This window comes from Bos grunniens, chromosome 5, assembly GCF_055505025.1.
Source record: "Bos grunniens cultivar Pamir isolate PY7600 chromosome 5, Bosgru_T2T1.0, whole genome shotgun sequence".
NCBI classification, from domain to species: Eukaryota; Metazoa; Chordata; class Mammalia; order Artiodactyla; family Bovidae; genus Bos; species Bos grunniens.
This window is the reverse complement of record NC_141169.1, coordinates 10,864,040-10,884,260: the sequence shown is the minus strand read 5'-3', so window position 1 is coordinate 10,884,260 and position 20,221 is coordinate 10,864,040. Positions and strand designations below refer to the sequence as shown.

General features: G+C 38.1%; 1 protein-coding gene across 12 annotated transcripts in view; it reads right to left on the bottom strand.

Moving 5' to 3' along the window:
• PTPRQ (protein tyrosine phosphatase receptor type Q) overlaps positions 1–20,221 on the bottom strand; it is a 295,980-nt gene that overhangs the window by 131,078 nt on the left and 144,681 nt on the right. For all 12 annotated transcript variants that reach the window (XM_086398851.1, XM_086398846.1, XM_086398848.1 and 9 more), the window contains exons 39-43: positions 19,928–20,218; positions 19,383–19,658; positions 18,869–19,020; positions 14,592–14,733; positions 11,085–11,354 (exon numbers count right to left, since the gene is read on the bottom strand). In XM_086398851.1, the coding sequence (XP_086254977.1) occupies positions 11,085–11,354; positions 14,592–14,733; positions 18,869–19,020; positions 19,383–19,658; positions 19,928–20,218 (1,131 nt within the window). The remainder of the gene's footprint in view (positions 1–11,084; positions 11,355–14,591; positions 14,734–18,868; positions 19,021–19,382; positions 19,659–19,927; positions 20,219–20,221) is intronic.

The window sequence follows — 20,221 nt, the reverse complement described above, 5'->3', positions numbered from 1 at the left end:
GAAAGCTATAATCTTTCAAGACTGAATCAGGAAGAAATAGAAAATAAGAACAGACTAATCACAGGTGGGCTTCCCTGGTGGTTGAAATGGTAAATGCCTGCAATGCAGGAGACCTGGGTTCAATTCCTCAGTCAGGAAGATCCCCTGGAGAAGGAAATACTACCCACTCCAGTGTTCTTGCCTGGAGATTTCCATAGACAGAGGAGCCTGGCGGGTACAGCTGATGGGTTCTCAAAGAGTCAGACACGACTGAGCAACTAAGTCGGACACAATAGAGTGACTAAAACTTTTTAAACTACAAATATTGAAATGGAAACTGTAATTTTAAAAAAACTCCCAACAAATAAAAGTCCAGGATCAGATGACTTCACAGGAGAATTCTATCAAATATTTAGGGAAGAGTTAACACTTATTCCAAAAAGCTGCAGAGGAGGCAATACTCCCAAACTCATTCCATGAGGCTACCTGATACTGCCTGATACCAAAACTAGACAAAGACGGTGGAAAAAAAAACAAAAAAACCTCCACAATACTACAGATCAATATCCCTCTTGAATATAGATGCAAAAATATTAAACTATTAGCAAAAAGAAATTAGTAATAAATTTTAAAAAGTACACCATGATCAAGTGGGGTTTACTTCAAAGACCAAAGGATTGTTCGGTATTAGAAAATCAATCAATGTAATCCACCATATTAACAATCTGACAAAGAAAATTACATAAACATATGAATCATTACAAAATAACTTTATATAGCATTCTTGAAATGACAATATTACAGAAAATAAAGAAGAAATTAGTAGTTGTCAGAGGGTTAAGATGAGAAGTACAAGGAAGTTAGGCAGGAGTTGAATGCGGCCATAAAAACACAACAGGAAAAATTATCCTCAGTGAAATATTCCCTATATTGACTGCATTGATATAAATAAGGTAACTTTGATACTGCACTATAGTTTTATGAGATTTTTCCACTGGGGGAAACCAAATAAAGGAAACATGGGATTTCTCTGTATTATTTCTTATATGTGCATGTGAATCTATATCTCAAAATTAAAAGTTAAACTAAAAATATATCACAGAAGACATGCCTTTCTTAAAGATCTACCACGTAATTTTCTAAAAATATTTTGTGTGGCTGAAATTTTCTACTTAAGGCACCTAAAGTATGGATATTGAGTATTCACCGTGTCTCTATCTTTCTTCTAGGCCTATAAATTGATTGTTTCATTCATTTTTTCATAATACATAATTATTGAGTATCCCTATATGCCAGACAGATTTCTGGGCACTGAAAATACATGTGAACTGCACAAGGAAAATTCCTGTTCTCATGGAGCATGCAATGTAATGAGGACAGATATCCATAGACAATGGCACATACAAAGTAAAGCAGGAGAGAAGGGTAGAAAATTCTAGCTGGGAGGAGGTTCAATCATAAATAAGTCAGGTCCTCTTTGAAGTAGCACTTGAGGGTAAATTTCAAAAGATGAGGGGCTTCCCTCATAGCTCAGTTGGTAAAGAATCCGCCTGCAATGCAGGAGACCCTGGTTCGATCCCTGGGTCAGGAAGATCTGCTGGAGAAGGGATAGGCTACCCACTCCAGTATCCTTGGGCTTCCCTTGTGGCTTAGCTGGTAATGAATCTGCCTGCATTGTGGGAGACCTGGGTTCGATCCCTGGGTTGGGAAGATCCTCTGAAGAAGGGAAAGGCTACCCACTCCAGTATTCTGGCCTGGAGAATTCCATGGACTGTATAGTCCACGGGGTCGCAAAGAGTTGGACATGACTGAGTGACTTTCACTTTCACTTTCAAAAGATGAAGGGGGAGACACATTACTTAGGAAGAGAATCCGTTCAGTTCAGTTGCTCAGTCGTGCCCAACTCTGCAACCCCATGAATGGCAGTACACCAGGCCTCCCTGTCCATCACCAACTCCCGGAGTTTACCCAAACTCACGTCCATCAAGTCGGTGATGCCATCCAAACATCTCACCTTCTGTCGTCCCCTTTTTCTCTTGCCCCCAATCCCTCCCAGTATCAGGGCCTTTTCCAATGGGTCAACTCTTCACATGAGGTGGCCAAAGTATTGGCGTTTCAGCTTCAGCATCAGTCCTTCCAGTGAACACCCAGGACTGATCTCCTTTAGCATGGACTGGTTGGAACTCCTTGCAGTCCAAGGGACTCTCAAGAGTCTTCTCCAACACTACAGTTCAAAAGGAAGAGAATACTGGGTTGTAAAAGGACCTTATGGGCCATTAAAATGGCTGTGAATGTTATTCTTCATGATTTTCGAGATTCAGTAAGTTATTTGTAATGAACAAATCTTTCTCCGTCTAAAGAGATTACTGCAGTGTTTAGGAAAATGGCCAAAAAAGCATCACTGTTTTCAGAGTCAATGTATATTTCTTCCTACTCTAAATATAGTTAAGTTCCCATTTTTCCATAATATTGAATTCAAACTTCTGGTACGATTACAAAGCAGAGTAAGGTCCACTTGAGTTATTCAATCTTACTTCTTATCTTCTTCAATACAACACTGTCTATATAGGCTTCCACCTCAGCCTGATCGCTTGTATTACAATCCTTTATTCTACTTCAGATCTTCCCAAACTCCACCATCTAAGACTGCTGAAATAAAAAGAACAGTGTTTTTTTGATATGTACAACTGACGTTTTCTCAAGCATATTGAGGAGCAACAATAAAGAATATTTAGAAAAGTTAGCTAGTTTATTGATCTATATCAGGCAACCTAAGTAAACACTAGATTAGTACCTGATTATGAAATTCTAAAATTCAAAAACATATCATCATCTTCTAACTAGGTTATAGCATCTAAACTTCTCCTATAAAGCAGTTTTGAAGCTACCAATGAGTAATATCCAATTGCTGTTCCACTTTTTCATTACAACCCTCAATAAAATGTATTTCTCCTGAATTCCTATTTGATTCTTCAGTCCACACAATTCAATCCATACAATTGAAGGTTTGTGTTTAATTGCTTTATATTTACTAAATGTGTTTTTACAATATGGTAGAGTTATTTGGCGGAGAAGGCACTGGTGACCCATTCCAGTACTCTTGCCTGGAAACTGCTATGGATGGAGGAGCCTGGTAGGCTGTAGTCCATGGGGTCACGAAGAGTCAGACACAACTGAGCAACTTCACTTTCACTTTTCACTTTCCTGCACTGGAGAAGGAAATGGCAACCCACTCCAGTGTTCTTGCCTGGAGAATCCCAGGGACGGGGTAGCCTGGTGGGCTGTCATCTATGGGGTCGCACAGAGTCGGACATGACTGATGTGACTTAGCAGCACAGTTATTTGGACCTACAGATTTGAGATCACCAATTCCATTTGGAATTCAAACAGGTCTTGAACCCCAAACACAGAGCCTGGGCATAGTGGTGGTGGTTTAGTTGCTAAGTCATGTCTGACTCTTGCAACCCCATGGACTATAGCCTGCCAGGCTCCTCTATCCATGGGATTCTCCAGGCAAGAATATGGAGTGGGTTGTCATTTCCTTCTCCAGGGGATCTTCCTAACCCAGAAATCAAACCAGGGTCTCCTGCACTGCTTCAGATTCTTTATCGACTGAGCTATGAGGGAAGCCTGGGCATAGTAAGCATTAAATCAGTAATATATTGGTCAAATATCCAACACATCACAAGTATAAAGGATACCTTTCATCTCATGCTCACTTTTAAGGAAAGTATCCTATTTAGAAAAGGCAGAGGAACCAGAGACCAAATTGCCAACATCTGCTGGATCATGGATAAAGCAAGAGAGTTCCAGAAAAACATCCATTTCTGCTTTACTGACTATGCCAAAACCTTTGACTGTGTGAATCACAACAAACTATGGAAAATTCTGAAAGAGATGGGCATACCAAACCACCTGACCTGCCTCTTGAGAAACCTGTATGCAGGTCAGGAAGCAACAATTAGAACTGGACATGATTTCTTGCCTGGAGAATCCCATGGATAGAGGAGCCTGGCAGGCTACAGTCCATGGGGTTGCAAGAGTCAGACATGACTTAGCAACTAAACCACCACCACCATGCCCAGGCTCTGTGTTTGGGGTTCAAGACCTGTTTGAATCCCAAATGGAATTGGTGATCTCAAATCTGTAGGTCCAAATAACTCTGCAGCTGCTGCTTCTAAGTCACATCAGTCGTGTCTGACTCTGGTTCCAAATACGAAAAGGAGTATGTCAAGGCTGTATATTGTCACCCTGCTTATTTAACTTATATGCAGAATACATCATGAGAAATGCTGGGCTGGAAGAACCACAAGCTGGAATCAAGATTGCCAGGATAAATATCAATAACCTCAAATATGCAGATAACACCACACTTATGGCAGAAAGTGAAGAAGAACTAAAGAGCCTCTTGATGAAAGTGAAAGAGGAAAGTGAAAAAGTTGGCTTAAAGCTCAACATTCAGAAAACTAAAATCATGGCAGCATCAGATCCCATCACTTCATGGCAATAGATGAGGAAATAGTAGAAACAGTACCTGACTTTATTTTTCTGGGATCCAAAATCACTGCTTATGGTGATTGCAGCCATGAAATTAAAAGACGCTTACTCCTTGGAAGGAAAGTTATGACCAACCTAGACAGCATATTAAAAAGCAGAGACATTACTTTGCCAACAAAGGTCCGTCTAGTCAAGGCTATGGTTTTTCCAGTGGTCATGTATGGATGTGAGAGTTGGAACATAAAGAAAGCTGAGCACCAAAGAATTGATGCTTTTAAACTGTTGGAGAAGACTCTTGAGAGTCCCTAGGACTGTAAGGGGATCCAACCAATCCATCCTAAAGGAGATCAGTCCTGGGTGTTCATTGGAAGGACTGATGCTGAAGCTGAAACTCCAATACTTTGGCCACCTCATGCGAAGAGCTGACTCATTGGAAAAGACCCTGATGCTAGGAAAGACTGAGGGCAGGAGGAGAAGGGGACGATAGAGGATGAGATGGTTGGATGGCATCACCGACTCAATGGACACGAGTTTGGGTGCACTCCGGGACTTGGTGATGGACAGGGAGGCCTGGCGTGCTGCGGTTCATGGGGTTGCAAAGAGTCGGACACGACTGAGCGACTGAACTGAACTGAATCCCATTTAAGTCTGTATGAAATACATTGTAAAACATTTGAACTTCAATTAAAGTACCAATAACAGTAGCTATTTCTCTCTGATCTGTGACAAGCAATTATAACGGCTTTTGTGCTTTCTGCAATTACTGACTGGTAACTAGAATGTGGCAATTCACTTGCTTAAGAACAAACAGGATTACACAATTTGCCTGCATGTTTGACTTCTCACCTCAACTGAGGAGAGTGATGTCAGTGGGATGCAGACAATGGAAAAAGTAAACTTTTGAATTCGTACATTAATTTGCAACACTTTTACCACCCACATTCACTCTATTAACTGGTACTTAAGCATGGTCTGATTTCTTCTATATTGTATAAATATTTCACTTTTTAAAAAAGCTGGTAAATGGAAGTCAGATTTAGTCATAATCACACTTTTCCCAGTCATCTTGACACTGCTCAGAGAAATCCACAAAATAAGCTACCAAAGAAAGTACATAAAAACACATTTCTTAAAGAGATCTTGGGGAATGGTGGTCATGGCATTGCATAAGGGGACGGACAGTTCACATGTATGCTATTAAGCAGCGCAGGGACATTTGAAAGAACCAAGAATACAAGGGGGAAAACAGGGAAATTAAACTTTCCTATTCAATGCTGATCCGCTTATATATGTGAAAGCTCAGTGGACTTCCTCTAGGTACCTAATACCTACTATTAAAAACTAGTAAAGAAATCACTGCCAAGACTTTGTTGGTGGCCCGGGGGTAAAAAATCCACCTGCCAACAGAGCGGACACGGGTTTGATCCCTGGTCCAGGAAGATCCCACATGCTGTGGGCCAACTAAGCCCATGCATGGAAAATACTGAAGCCGACACGTCCTAGAGCCTGTCTCCCCAAGAGAAGTCCTTGCACGTTGCCACTAGAGAAAGCCCAGGGACAGAACAGCCCAAAATAAACAAACACAATTTTAAAGGGGAAACAAAAAATAAATCACTGCTGAAAAGAACACCCTAAAAACCACAACTGCATATTTCACTTTCCTTCTTCTAAGTTTTGGGCATCCAAGGAATATAACTTCTTTTCCTCTTTGGATTCTAAATTACTGAACCTGGGAGACCTTTGAATAAATCCAAACTGAAAAACTAACTTCCAGCAAAAAGAACTTTTCAAACTCAATAGTAAATAACCATATTTACTAAGATTTGAAAATAAAATGGAGAAGAGTACGCATTTTGAAGCAATTTGAGATTTTAAAAGTTAAGTCTTGTATCCACATGAACTTGCTATAATATTTTTATTGGTGAATATAATATACTTGGACACAAAATACTGTTAAAATCACCAGGTTTGGCTGCCTTCGTCTATATATGCCCTATTTCAATATGTTTGACTGTGACAATGCAGCCAGTTTAGACACTGAACGCTAATCTCCTCATAAATTCAGTCATCGTGAAGCGTGTTTAACTGTGCCCAGATATCACCAAGTTTACACTGAGCAAAATACCCAATGATCTCTGGAAGGAATGTTAAGGTCAAACACTAGGCAACAAGGGCGTAAGGCAAATATGACTTTACTTCATGTCAAAAATAAGTACAAAGTCAGTGACTCAGAGCTGATTTTACACTGTGACTAATCTTAGACCACCATAAATTAGAAGTTTGCAACAGCTATAAAACTGCTTCCATTCTGAACAATGAATCTCTAGTTCTTACTAACGTCTCATCTACAAACAATTCATGTGAACCCAGATAAAAGCAAATTATTTACCTCATAAAAACTGTAATCATAAATACAATTACATATTAGATCTGGAAATTAATTTCAAAGACAAATTATTTAAATATTTTTGAAGCAGCAATACTCATATTTCACATGAATGACTCTCCTTAATTGAAAAAAAAACTTTTACATTTACTGTAGAGAAAATATCTATACTTTTGCCTGATGGAAATGTGGACATAATGTATCAGACTGGAGTAAAACCCTTATAAAAAATCGTGCATTTCATGAAAATACAATTCATTTCTTTCTTTTACAAAAATCTGAGTGCCTAGAATGCCCATGTCTCTCTGCTGTGAACTGTTAGTAAAAACAAAGACAAGTAAGACAGTCTCCACAAGCAAAGAGTATACATACACAGTGGAATAGAATGGTACTCAAATTTCAGCACTGTCTCACCCACCTATCTTGTTTAAATGAAGATTTGTGAGTTTTATTTTCTAAACTCTGATCCCATAGGTCTAGAGTAGGGGCCTCAGGGATGTACAGGTATGTTCTGATACAGGGAGTTGGAAGTCCAAACTTTGAGAAACACTGTCTTTAGTGACAAGGGAGCACAGAATACTCAGAACAATATGTCTAATACCTGCCTAATTCATTGGTTTAGAATTTCGGCAACCTCCATTCCTGTGGTCTTTTGAAATCTAATTCAAGTCTTTAATTACAGGATTTCTTTTTTTACAAAGACCCATCCTTAAGTTCAGGTGGCTCTACCTCAAGTGTGCATACTTTGATTATGTGTCTCTTTTCATTGAACTTCCGCTTCATTCCTGTGCCTGCGCAGCCACCTGGAGTACCACTGGGATCAATAATAATAATGAGTCCTCTGTCTTGTTTTCTGAGTCTCAAAGTTCTCATTTGTCTCAGAATTTCTGTCCTGTCTTTTGTTGCCCTTTTTCTCAGACCCAGCTCCCGCCCAGTGATCAGGACCATTGTACCTGGTACTAGACCACCCTGGTGGAGACCACCTGCCTGGATGTGAACATATATCCCTCTCTCAGACTCTGAGTGGTGATGATCTGCTGCCCACCCACTGAGGAAACACCTGCCACCCCTTTCTGGATCTCTCTGACACTGTTTGCCTGTCCTCTCTGCTACATATCACCTGCCATCAAAATCCCTAGGTCTTCTAGTCCAGTCATTCCCCAAATTTACAAAGTCATCAGAGAGATGCTTCAGAGTATAGATTGTTAGGCTTCATCTCTTGGGAGATTCAGCCAAGTCTAGGGTGATGTCCAGGAATCTGTAGTTTTAATGCTGCTGCTGCTGAATCGCTTCAGTTGTGTCCGAGTCTGTGCAACCCCATAGACGGCAGCCCACCAGGCTCTTCCCTCCCTGGGATTCTTCAGGCAAGAACACTGGAGTGGGTTGCCATTTCCTTCTCCAATGCATGAAAGTGAAAAGTGAAAGTGAAGTTGCTCAGTCGTGTCCGACTCTTCGCGAACCCATGGACTGCAGCCCACCAGGCTCCTCCGTCCATGGGATTTTCCAGGCAAGAGTACTGGAGTGGGGTGCCATTGCCTTCTCTGAGTTTTAATACTTAGCATATCATTAAAGACTTGTATACAAGAGTAAGTAAAACTTCTGGAGCATTCTGAGCCATCTCTTACACACATCAACTTTCATTATCACCTCTGTGCTTCAGATACTTAAAATCTGTACATTTAATTCTTATCCTTCAGGAAATAAAATTCAACAGCCAACACATAAAGGTTCTAGATTGAATATTAGAGCCAATTCAATCAAAGTAAGTGGGTGGAAAGATGGTACTGATGGGCAGGCTGGATAAGTATGGGTGATAAGGCCACTTTAGGGTATTATTATAGGAAGCAGCAAGTCTGAAATTAAATGGGGACAGTCAAGTTGAAGAAGTGGCAAACGGCAGAGATTGAATTGATAAGCCCTGATTATATGTAGGAGAGGTGGGAGGAAGAATCACATTAAAAATATAAGGCTTTGTCCCCAACTGATTATAAAGAACAGGTACAGAAAAGTGAGGAAGAAAAGGAGAATCCACATTTCATGAATTCCACTTTGAATATAGTTAGGGCTGATATACCAACCAGGGCCTCAGTTGAAATTTTCTAACAACTGGTGGGGTTGTTTGTGTGTGTGTATGCACACAAAAGAGTGAGAAAGAAAATAAAGTGTGTGAGAAAGGAGATCAAATTGATGGAGCTATGTTTTAGAGGCGACATGAGTTTGAAACAAAAATGAGCAGTGAGATTCCTGCAAACAGAAAGGCGGTGGGTGACATCCCCAAGGGAGGATATTTTGAGAGATAAATAAAGATATGGGTAAATTTTGAAGGAAAGCAAATCAATATCTTTGATGCTATTAGTAAAATGGATAAGAACATCAAAGATGGATGATACTGGGGGTAGATTATGTTCTGAGTAAGAGCAGAATTTTCCTGTCGAAAATTGATGAAGTGTAAACCAGGGATGTACACTGTATAGCAGATTGTAGGGCAGTTGGGAGAGTTAGAAAATAGCTCAACAAGGTAGAACCATTTACATTTTTCTCCAGCACTGTTCATCAGTCAGCATCTAGTGAAAACAAACAGTGAGGTCCATTCAGAGTAGGGAATCTCCTGGAAGATGAATCACGATGACATATTTTGAGATGCATCCATTCCAGACAAACAGGAAAACCCTGAAGTCTCAAGAAATGTTGCCTTAAAGGATGCTGACTTGGATGCTGAAATCAGAGAGAAGTCACACTGTGTCCTGAAGCTCTGTGGTGTACAGCCTCGAAGACAGAAAAGTCGAGAAAACTGGGTGATGCTGATTTCAAAAGGAGGAAAGGGCTAAAAGACATTTCCAAGATAAGGATCTAGACGTGCCAGAGGTAAACAATTATGTCAACCCCAGTCCCCACTAGAGAGGACCTCCAGGGAAGTGGTATTACCAGGAAGGAATCAGGTTCTCATTGATACGAAGAAGTATAATCATTAGAGATGGTAGAAGATGAAAGAGATTATGATATAGGACGGATCACTGTTAGGGAGGGTGAGAGTTTTCTTCTTTGAAAACTAGAGCTTAGTGACCTGGATATCCTTATCCCAACAATATAAAGATGAAGACCATTATAAAGAGAAGGAAATAGAAAAAAATGAGCTGACACTGCAACTATGGAATTCAGGGAAGCATTAACAATGCCACAAAAATCAACTTTAAAAAGATATTATATATTTAGCCCCTATTTTAAATTATGATAAGACATAATTCAGTGTTTGGTGTTTATATAATAAGAAATACATACTTGTAAAACACAAAAGATTTTCTCTTTTTCCCTCCTTTCAGTCTCCCATTGCTGTGGAGGTGGTTCAATGTACCACGAGCTGGTCCTTACGTAACATGTGGGATAGAACTGCCTTATGATCCAGCAATCCCACTGCTGGGCATACACACTGAGGAAACCAGAATTGAAAGAGACACATGTACCCCAATGTTCATCGCAGCACTGTTTATAATAGCCAGGACATGGAAGCAACCTAGATGTCCATCAGCAGATGAATGGATAAGAAAGCTATGGTACAAATACATAATGGAGTATTACTCAGCCATTAAAAAGAATACATTTGAATCAGTTCTAATGAGGTGGATGAAACTGGAGCCTATTATACAGAGTGAAGTAAGCCAGAAAGAAAAACACCAATACAGTATACTAACGCATATATATGGAATTTAGAAAGATGGTAACAATAACCCTGTGTACGAGACAGCAAGAGAGACACTGATGTACAGAACAGTCTTTTGGACTCTGTGGGAGAGGGAGAAGGTGGGATGATTTGGGAGAATGGCATTGAAATATGTATAATATCATATATGAAACGAGTTGCCAGTCTAGGTTCGATGCATGATACTGGATGCTTGGGGCTGGTGCACTGGGACGACCCAGAGGGATGGTATGGGGAGGGAGGAGGGAGGAGGGTTCAGGATGGGGAACACATGTATACCTGTGGTGGATTCATTTCGATATTTGGCAAAACCAATACAATACTGTAAAGTTTAAAAATAAAATAAAAGAATGTGTTCTATTTTTTACTATTTCTTATATAGTTTTGGGCAAATATGCTCTAAAGATGACAAATGTTATTGACAAACGTAAGACACAGTCCAGGAACAGTTATGTGTTGCAGGCTAGTTCCCTTTTGCAGGTAAATCACTGGCTTCAGGTCAGTTACCTGTTACACATTAGTTACCTGTCTCAGGTAGCGTGCTGACGTTGCAGGTCATTTCATTACCTTCACCAGCGGAGGTTGAAGCTCTTATTTCAAAGACATAAGAGGTATTGGCAAGAAGTTTCATGAATGTATACGTGTGATCTTGGGAAGAGATGTTTGTAGCATTCCTTTCAACTGTTATCGTATAATGTGTAATTATTCCATTTGCTTTTTTGGGTGGATCCCACTTCACTGATGCTGACTGCCAGCTAGTTGCCATACACTGTATGTTCTGTACAACATCTGGAACTTAAGAGATAAGCAAATGCCCAAAGTTAAAATTTATACACATGTAACAGATAAGTGATTAAATTATGTGATTGCTAGATAAAATCATGTTTAGGAGTAGACACAGAATAAAAATGTAACATATCAACCTTTCAAGTGTGTTAGCCACTCAGTCATGTCCAACTCTTTGCAACCCTATGGACTGTGGCCCACCAGGCTCCTCTGTCCATGGAATTCTCCAGGCAAGAATACTGGAGTGGATAGCCATTCCTTTCTCCAGGGGATCTTCCCCACCCAGGGATCGACCCAGGTCTCCCACTTTGCAGGCACATTCTTTACCATCTGGGCCCTTCAACATGTGCTCAGAAACTTCTTAACATGGACTGAATCAAATGGGCCATTTTCTATGTAACCATGTCAATCCTTACAATACTGAATCCACCACTGAATATTCTCCTAGGCGCAACATCAACACAGCCTTAAATACTCAGAAGCAACTGGGTAGCCAGCTTCAAGTTCAGGCAGTGGTTGAAGCCTGCCCTATTCATCTTTTAATGGGAAGGAGCAGTCTTAGCCATACTTTATGATGGAACTTTCTAATGCAAAACACCCGAGGTGGCTTAAATGGGTAAAGAATCTGCCTGCAAGGCAGGAGAAGTGAATTCCATCCTTGGGTCAAGAAGATCCCCTAGAGAAAGAAATGACAACCCACTCCAGTATTCTTGCCATGGGAAAATCCCACAGACAGCGGGGCCTGGTGGGCTATAGTCCATAGGGTCTCAAAGAGCCGGACATGACTGAACGACTAAGCACGCACACACAGATATAGATGCAGGCGCCTCACCCATGTGGCCTAACAGCACTAGGAAACATGTAACTAAATGTGGGACTTTGCTTATATATTCAGATGACTTTTTTGTAAAAATCGTGAAGACCTGATCCCTCAGTACTTACAAAAAAAAAAAGACTGAAGATGGAAACCAGCCCCAGTTTTTAATTCAGTCCCAGTTTTTTCTAGAACTTCCCTGAATTTACTTGGAAGTAGGCACTATATTTGGCAGATCTAGTTAAAGAGAACTACCCCAGGCCCACCAAAGTGACCCTAAGAGTAGGTACTTCTAGGGAAATATCTGATTATCTAAATGTCCCCTCATGCTGGCATAGCTTATCTTGTTACAATAAAAAGAGGATGCTGTAAAGAAAATTTGCATATTGTCAGTTTGTGGATTATAAACAAGCAGTAAAAAGAAAAATCTTGTCATTATGGGGAAGCAGAGTTATTTAAAGAACATTCAAGTCATATTTAACTTGCCTACAGTTCTCTCCTCTGGCCTAAATTTCTATCTTTACAAATCCTTCATCCTCTGTAACACAAAGGCATCAGAACTAAAGGAGAATAACTTAGGGAGGGTGTGTGGCATTTAAAGAAAAGATGATTCCTCTGCTGATCCAAGGTTCTGGCAGTTACATATGTTTAATTATTTGCTTTCTTATTTTCAAAAACATATACCATTATTTTCAAAAATAAATGAACAAGAGATAGTTGATAATGTGCTTAAGTGTAGATTATAAACCTAGATTTTGTGAACATCCGTTTTACTGACTCTATAAACCTAAAAACAATTAATTAACCAGCAGATATTATAACACTTCAAGTTGAAAATTGTATTTAACTAATCAGGGCATAGGGTTTTATGGAATTATTTTATTTCACTGGTAAAATATATTTATAGGTTTTTAGAACACTGTCTACAAGATTAGCCTTAATCTTTATCAGTGTAATATGCATGTAAATGGTTTAAATGTTTCTTTTTTCTTTATGGGTTCAGCATTTTTCCATAGTATCACTAATTTATGATACACATTTCCTGCAGTCATGTCCACTTGTCACTACAGGTCAGAGGCTGAGGTTTCAGTTCAGTTTTTCCACTAATTTTCTCAGCCCTTTTCATCTCACTGCCTGAATCACAGCTTCTTCATCTGAATTATGGGAACAGGGCATCAGTACTATTTTTTGAGTACTTGTGTGTCCAATACTCTAATTAAAGTGCTTTATATAGATCTCTTCAAATATTTTTTCATAACAGCTATGGATGGCTACTGATAAAATATGTTTCTTTTTGGTTAAAGATATAGAGGCTCAGAGGAGTCATGTGCCTTTGCCAAGGTTTTACTAGTAAGTCGCAGAGCTTGGATTCAAATCCAGACACTGATTTCAGAGGGTGCACTTTTATCCACTATAAATACTATTTACTAAGCATATCTTAGGGGCATGCCATGAAAACAAAGTATCAGGTATTCACAAATTAATGTGAAATGATTATCAGTCAGTGGTCTACAATTTTAATTTAGGGATTCACTAAATGCATCCAGACCTACAGGGAAGAAATGACTAGCACAGAATCAAGTGCTTAATCAATTAAGGAAAAAAAAGAGAGAGTGAGGAAGAGATGCCTTTAAAAAACATGTGCTTCCAGTTGAGAAGGAAAAGTATTAAATTTTTAAATCAGTTCTACATGAAAACTATTTGACACACAAAATTGAGCCATGGCATGTCACGACACACAGGTAAGTTGTTTAATTAGACCAATGGTATTTCATAGTCTTCATAGTCCCCACCACATGTCACAGATGAACTAGGGAGAAATACAAGCTTACATCCTGACTGCTGCTGCTGCTGCTAAGTCGCTTCAGTCGTGTCCGACTCTGTGCGACCCCATAGACGGCAGCCCACCAGACTCCCCCATCCTTGGGATTCTCCAGGCAAGAACACTGGAGTGGGTTGCCATTTCCTTCTCCAATGCACGAAAGTACTCTTCAAATGTTACAATATACATTATTGTATATATAGTAACAATATTTTGTACAATATACAAAAAAAATCATAGATTTTTTTCATGAAAATATGAATCAACCAGTTAAAGGTGATTAACTTTTTTTAGCTTTTCTCTTTTCCCCCCCCCCAGCAATCTCAGGTAGTACTAGGAACTGGGTAATTTTCATATATATCTAGTAGTGTACTTTGCTCCTAAACTAGTCTTTTATTTCAACTTCCTTGGTCCAAAATGAAAAAACATGCATAAATATATATCTATTTGATTGCAAACGACAATATCCAGTCTAGCCTGAAAGCACTAAAATTCAGCTTCTTTGAGTGAACAATTAAATATTGATACTTAGTCACGTAAACTGAGAAAGCAAAGGGAAAAGTGTTAAATACAAAATCAAACATTTTAGGATCCAAAAACCACATCTAACCTGATTCTTGGGTTGTGAATTTTACTACGTTACTAAATTGATTGCCATTTCCAACTTTAGTAAAGGCAGTTATACTGATGGAATAGGTGCTGACTGGTTCCAGTCCAACAAGCTTGGCTTCAGTTTGAAAACCTGAAATATTCTGAAAAGCAGAAAAAAAAAAAAAAAAAAAACCTCTTAGTCACAGTGCATCATCAAAAAACTTATTTATAATTGGAAGAAATATTTTTAATACATAAAAATTATGTCTTCTGTGTTTAACCTATGATTTAATAAGCATGGGTATTTTTAATTAAAAATTCAAAAATTAAACAGTTTTTGTGCGTGTCCCAGGGTATGCTCAGGCACAAGGTTGAACTGGACACCCATCAACACTGAAGAAAATCATAATTGCCATTGGTTTTTAAAGCTGAAGTATTTTGTTTTTATTTTGTCTCTCTGATTTTTACTTAGAATTACATATGATTACTTCCTTTAAATTTGCTAAAATTAAAGTCCTCAATTGGAATCCAACTTATGAGCAGTCAGTGGTACTTTATTTTTCTTGAATTCATCAAAATTCATTTTTTAGTTCTCAGTAACATTCTCTTTGTAAATTAATTTATTCATCAGCTGTTATATGCGAGGACCTGGGAACACAGCAGTGCATGAAACAACCTCTGCTCCTATGAAGCTAAGCTTCAGAAATTATGAGATTTTCCCACACAATTCCTAAATTTCTAATTTTATTCAATCTCTTAGGAAAATGAAAAAACAAACAAAACAGTTATCACAGATATACCAAAAAGGATATGGTGTCTCACAGAAAATTTTACCATCAAATACAAGGACTTCATTCAAAGAGGACTGTCCTAACAGAAAGAGCACTTAAGATTAATAGTTATCCTATGGGGAAAAAAAGACAACCTCTTATGTGGTATAATTTTAAGAATACTGTATTATATCTGATCCAAAATATAAACCAGTTTGACTTATAAATTAAACATTTCAGTGGCAGAAATTTAGCAAGAATACTAACTCTCAGGGCACTCATAGTTAGAATCATATTTTAAATTAATCTCTTACAAGCTATTGAAATCCTTTATGAATTCACTGTGTTATACAATTTTCTTTCATTCTTTCTTAATTACTATTCACAACGCACATGGTTAGATAACCAGGAGATTATAAAGATATATAAGACCTGGTCCCTGTCATCCAGCAACTGTTATATTCATTAGAAAAATCTACCAATAACTGTATACGGAGAAAAAAATTAAATACAAGCAGATAAATTTTGACTTGGGTTAGGAGGGGTGAGTGAGTACACAGAGAAATTACTGAACTCAACATATTATAATAAAAAAGTGTGAGTAGCTTATTGGATAGTAGACAGACTGACAAAGTAAACTGTAAAAGGGAGACATGAGTAAGGAATATGTTCAAACATATTTTTAGCAGAACTTTCTCTTTCAGTACGTGTGAGTGACCTGACTGGGACGGCAGGAACATTTGGAGCGGCCCAAGAGTTACTATGCCTCCACAGACGCACATATCGCTGGGAAGGTGAGAGAGAGAAGAAAGTGCTGTGTGGGACACAGAGGGAGCTGAAAACAGAAGGGAAAACAGGACACCACACTCAGAAAGAAAGCCACACAGTGAGAGGAAAGCAGACGCTCCAGGCACTGAGAGAGGAAAGACAACGGCATCGGGCACACACAACGGAATCGGAAAGATAGTAGGGCGATGAGCATTCGTAGAAGACAAAGTAGACGTAGAAAGGACTAACTAAAAGCAGTAGCAGATTTTAAAGGAAAACTACTCTTTCCACCTCAAAAAGGATATATTTAATACTTTATGGTATGCATATTATGTTAATAATATAAAAATACTTATAGTGAAATTTCAATGGTAGCATTAGGTAGATAAAGAAGATATATATGTTAAAGATTAATTGCAACGGGGTAAGAACAGTAGGAAAACTAAACAAAGAAATACATGTAGATAAAATAATAATAGATTAAAAAATTAAAATTAAAAGAGAAAAGAAAATGAAAAAGGAAAACTCCACAGAACTGCCAATGCCCAGCACAGGGGCAGAGGTTTATAACAATAATAAAAAATGTGACTGTGAAAAAAAAAACAAAACTCGAAGGCTTAACTGGATTTTATAGTCCTATAAAATGGAGAAAGACAACAGAGTGGGGAAAAAAGGGAAAATCCAAAAGAATCTATAAAACAGTCAAAAAATAAGAGTAATAAATGTTTTTCTTGAAAAAAAAAATGTTTGATATAGATTTTCCTCTTACAAGCTTCACTTTTTAATGGCTGCATATTTACAAATCCCATTTTGCACTTGAGGAAACTTGAGTCATAAGAAGTTAAGGAACTGCCCTAAGGGAGCATAGTAAGTCTTGAAGGCAGGGTTGCAACCATTTGGAAATTATTGCAAATTATTCCAACCAATAATTTGATGCCAGAGTCCTTAGTTCATGACTATGCTAATGCTGTTGATGGTAGACATCTCTGCTCTAAGGGAAAGATCACACAAATACATCCATGCTTCAATATTCATACATGTTTATCCTAGGAATGGCCACATTCCATATTATTTAAAGATAATAAAAATCATTATTACTTATGCCATAGCATTACTCACTTTGTAAGCTACATATGCTATAAAAATAATTTACCATCAACAATAAATTATAATGCATATAATACTGGGGACAATGTTTATGCAGAATTTTTGCATCCTCCATGCTGTAACTGAAAAGCATTCCAGTACTTCATTTGCCTTTGGGAAAAAAAATACTCAAATAAATGCTAGTCTATTACAGTATATTTTGGCAATTAGGTGCTATAAATCATACAGGTATACTTGAGATCCTTTGTTACATTAGTTCTTTGGGTATGTTTCATTGATTCTGAAACCTAAAAATGGAGGAGTAAAGGGTGTTTAGAATGGAAACTAATTAGCACTGAAGGAAAAAGAATAATGATATATCTTAAAAGACCAATTAGTGTGAAATTATACTATATCTGGGAAGGTTACTAGCAGTCCAGGATAAACACATCTCTGAAAAGGTTAAAAATATTCACTTGGTACTTCTTTGAACACTTGGTAGTTTTCCCTTAGTTATGGTTTCATTTTCCACAGTTTCAGTTACCTGCAGTCAAGCTCAATTCAAGATACTAAATGGAAAATTCAAGAGACAGAAATTCATAACTTGTACATTGTGAGCTGGTCTAAGTTGCGTGATGCAGTCTCCAGGCGTCCTGCTTCATCTTGCCCTGGGTGTGAATTATCCCTGCGTCCAGCATTGCCTGCCTGCTAGTCCACGGGCTTTTTGGTTATCCGATCAACTGTGGGGTAGCACAGTCTTGTATTCAGTGCACCTTTATTTTACTTAATAATGGTCCCAAAGTACAAGCGTAGTGATGCTGGCAATTCAGAGATGCCAAAGAGAAGCCATCAGTGCTTCCTTTAATTGAAAAGATGAAAGTTCTCAACTTAATAAGGAGAGAAAAAAAAATTGTATGCTGAGGCTGCCAAGATCTGGGGTAAAAACGAAGCTTCTGTGAAATGCTATGAATTGGGGAAGAAGGGAAAAAACTGTACAAGTTTTGCTGTTGTATCTCAAACTGCAAAAGTTATGGCGATAGTGTATGATAAATGCTCCCTTAAGATGGAAAAGGTGTTAAATTTGTAAAAGAAGATGTTTTGAGAGAGAGAGACAACATTCATCTAACTCTTTACAGTTTATTTTAATTTTTTAAATTTTGTTGTTATGGTTGTTAATCTCTTACTGTGCCTAACTTATAAAGTAAACTTTATCACAGCTATGGATGTATAAGAAAAAACAGAACATAGGTTTAGTACTATCCTTGGTCTCAGACATGCACTGGCGGTCCTGGAATGTAACCCTTGCAGCTTAGGGGGATGACTGCAGAAATATATTACACTTAAGACAATAACAGGTTATAAACAGTCTGAAAAAATTTACTGTATACTTTTGCAGCATTAACAAAATGGTGTAATGATTTCTTAACTTACAGATATCTAAAAACTTTAAATTCTATTAAAATGCTCTACAAAGCACTTTACTTCCATACCTGACAAATGTTTGCTGTGTTTTCCTCAAGCATCCTTAAATTGTGGGAAACCAAAGAGATTTTTTTTTTTTAAAGATGGGTTTTGTGTTATTTAAAACAGTCCATTTCCCCCCGCATGTCAAAATATTTTACAAGAATGTCTAAGTTTTTGGAATAAACATACGGTGTTATAATCGACCTACCTTATAAAATATAGTATCAGTTTCATGTTCATGAATTTTTAAACTATATATTTTAACAATACCGCCTGGAACAGGACTTGGGCTCCATTTCAGCCATACAAGGTCTGAAGTGTAGTTGACTAAAGTCAAATTTTGAGGAGGCGCTAAAGGCACTGCAGGAAAACACATTACAAAACTTACATTCATAACATTTTTAGCAGAAAAACATCATCGTGACTCTAGCTTCTGGAAGACACTAGTTAAGAAAGATTTATAAACGGGTCATATTTTAATTGCAGAAATAAAGAGCATAAGTCGTGAGGCTTTGTACTTGGAACTCAGAAGTTCCAAAGTAGCTTTAAACAGAACAATTTGTTCTGAAACTCAACGTTAAAATGTTCGGCAAAGCAGATGAATAGTTGTCAGCCTGTTACAAATAGACAATCAAATATCCTTTCATTTTCCATGCTTTTCCTTAAAAAGAGCAAGTGCTGCAACAGTAAAATCATTGGAAGAAACACGGATTCTGGCTTACCTGACTCATCTGTGTAAAAGAAAAGGACACTGGAAGGACCGAGTCCTTTTATAGTTCTTGCTGCAGCAAAAAAACTGTATAATGTAAATGGTGAGAGCTCGTCCAGTATTACATAGTTATCAGAAGTAACGAAAGAATAATTCTCACTTGGTCCTTGTAAAGTTAAATCATAACTTATTATTGCACCATTTGGTTTTACTGGGGGATCCCATGATAAAAGAACTGAGGTAGAGGAAAGGTTTTTAAAAGTGTTGATTATTGGTGAAGTTTCTGGGACTATAAAAGAAAAAAAGAATATTAAATGAAACAAAAGTGAATTAGTATCAAAAAGAAGAGGCTTCATTAATAATGGGACTTAATTTTATCAACAGGTAATTATTTTAATTTTAAGAAACTGTAAACCTTATTGTGTTTATTGAAAGGCTAATTACTTAAGAACAAACAGAATCTATGTAGTGGTAAGAATAACTTTTTCTAGCAGAAAGCAATCTAAATAAGAGAACACCAACTATCTGCGTAATAGGCAATAGAAGGTTCCAGCCTACCATCTTCTTCAGTTCTGATGTGTAGTTGGGCAGTATATGCATCAGAGAATCCCTTTTCTGTTGATGGAGTGACTTTTAAGATATAGTCAGTATATTTGTCCAGATTATCAAAATACATGCTTCTCTCATACGTAACTAGAGGTGGTCTCACGTGGCGCGGCGTCTGCTGTGAGCTCAGAGAAACATAGTAGAAGACTAGACCATTGGGTTGAGACGGAGGGCCCCAGCTGACATTTACTGCAGTTGACGAAATGGACTCGTAAGTCAGGTTTCCCACAACTCCTTCAGGTACTA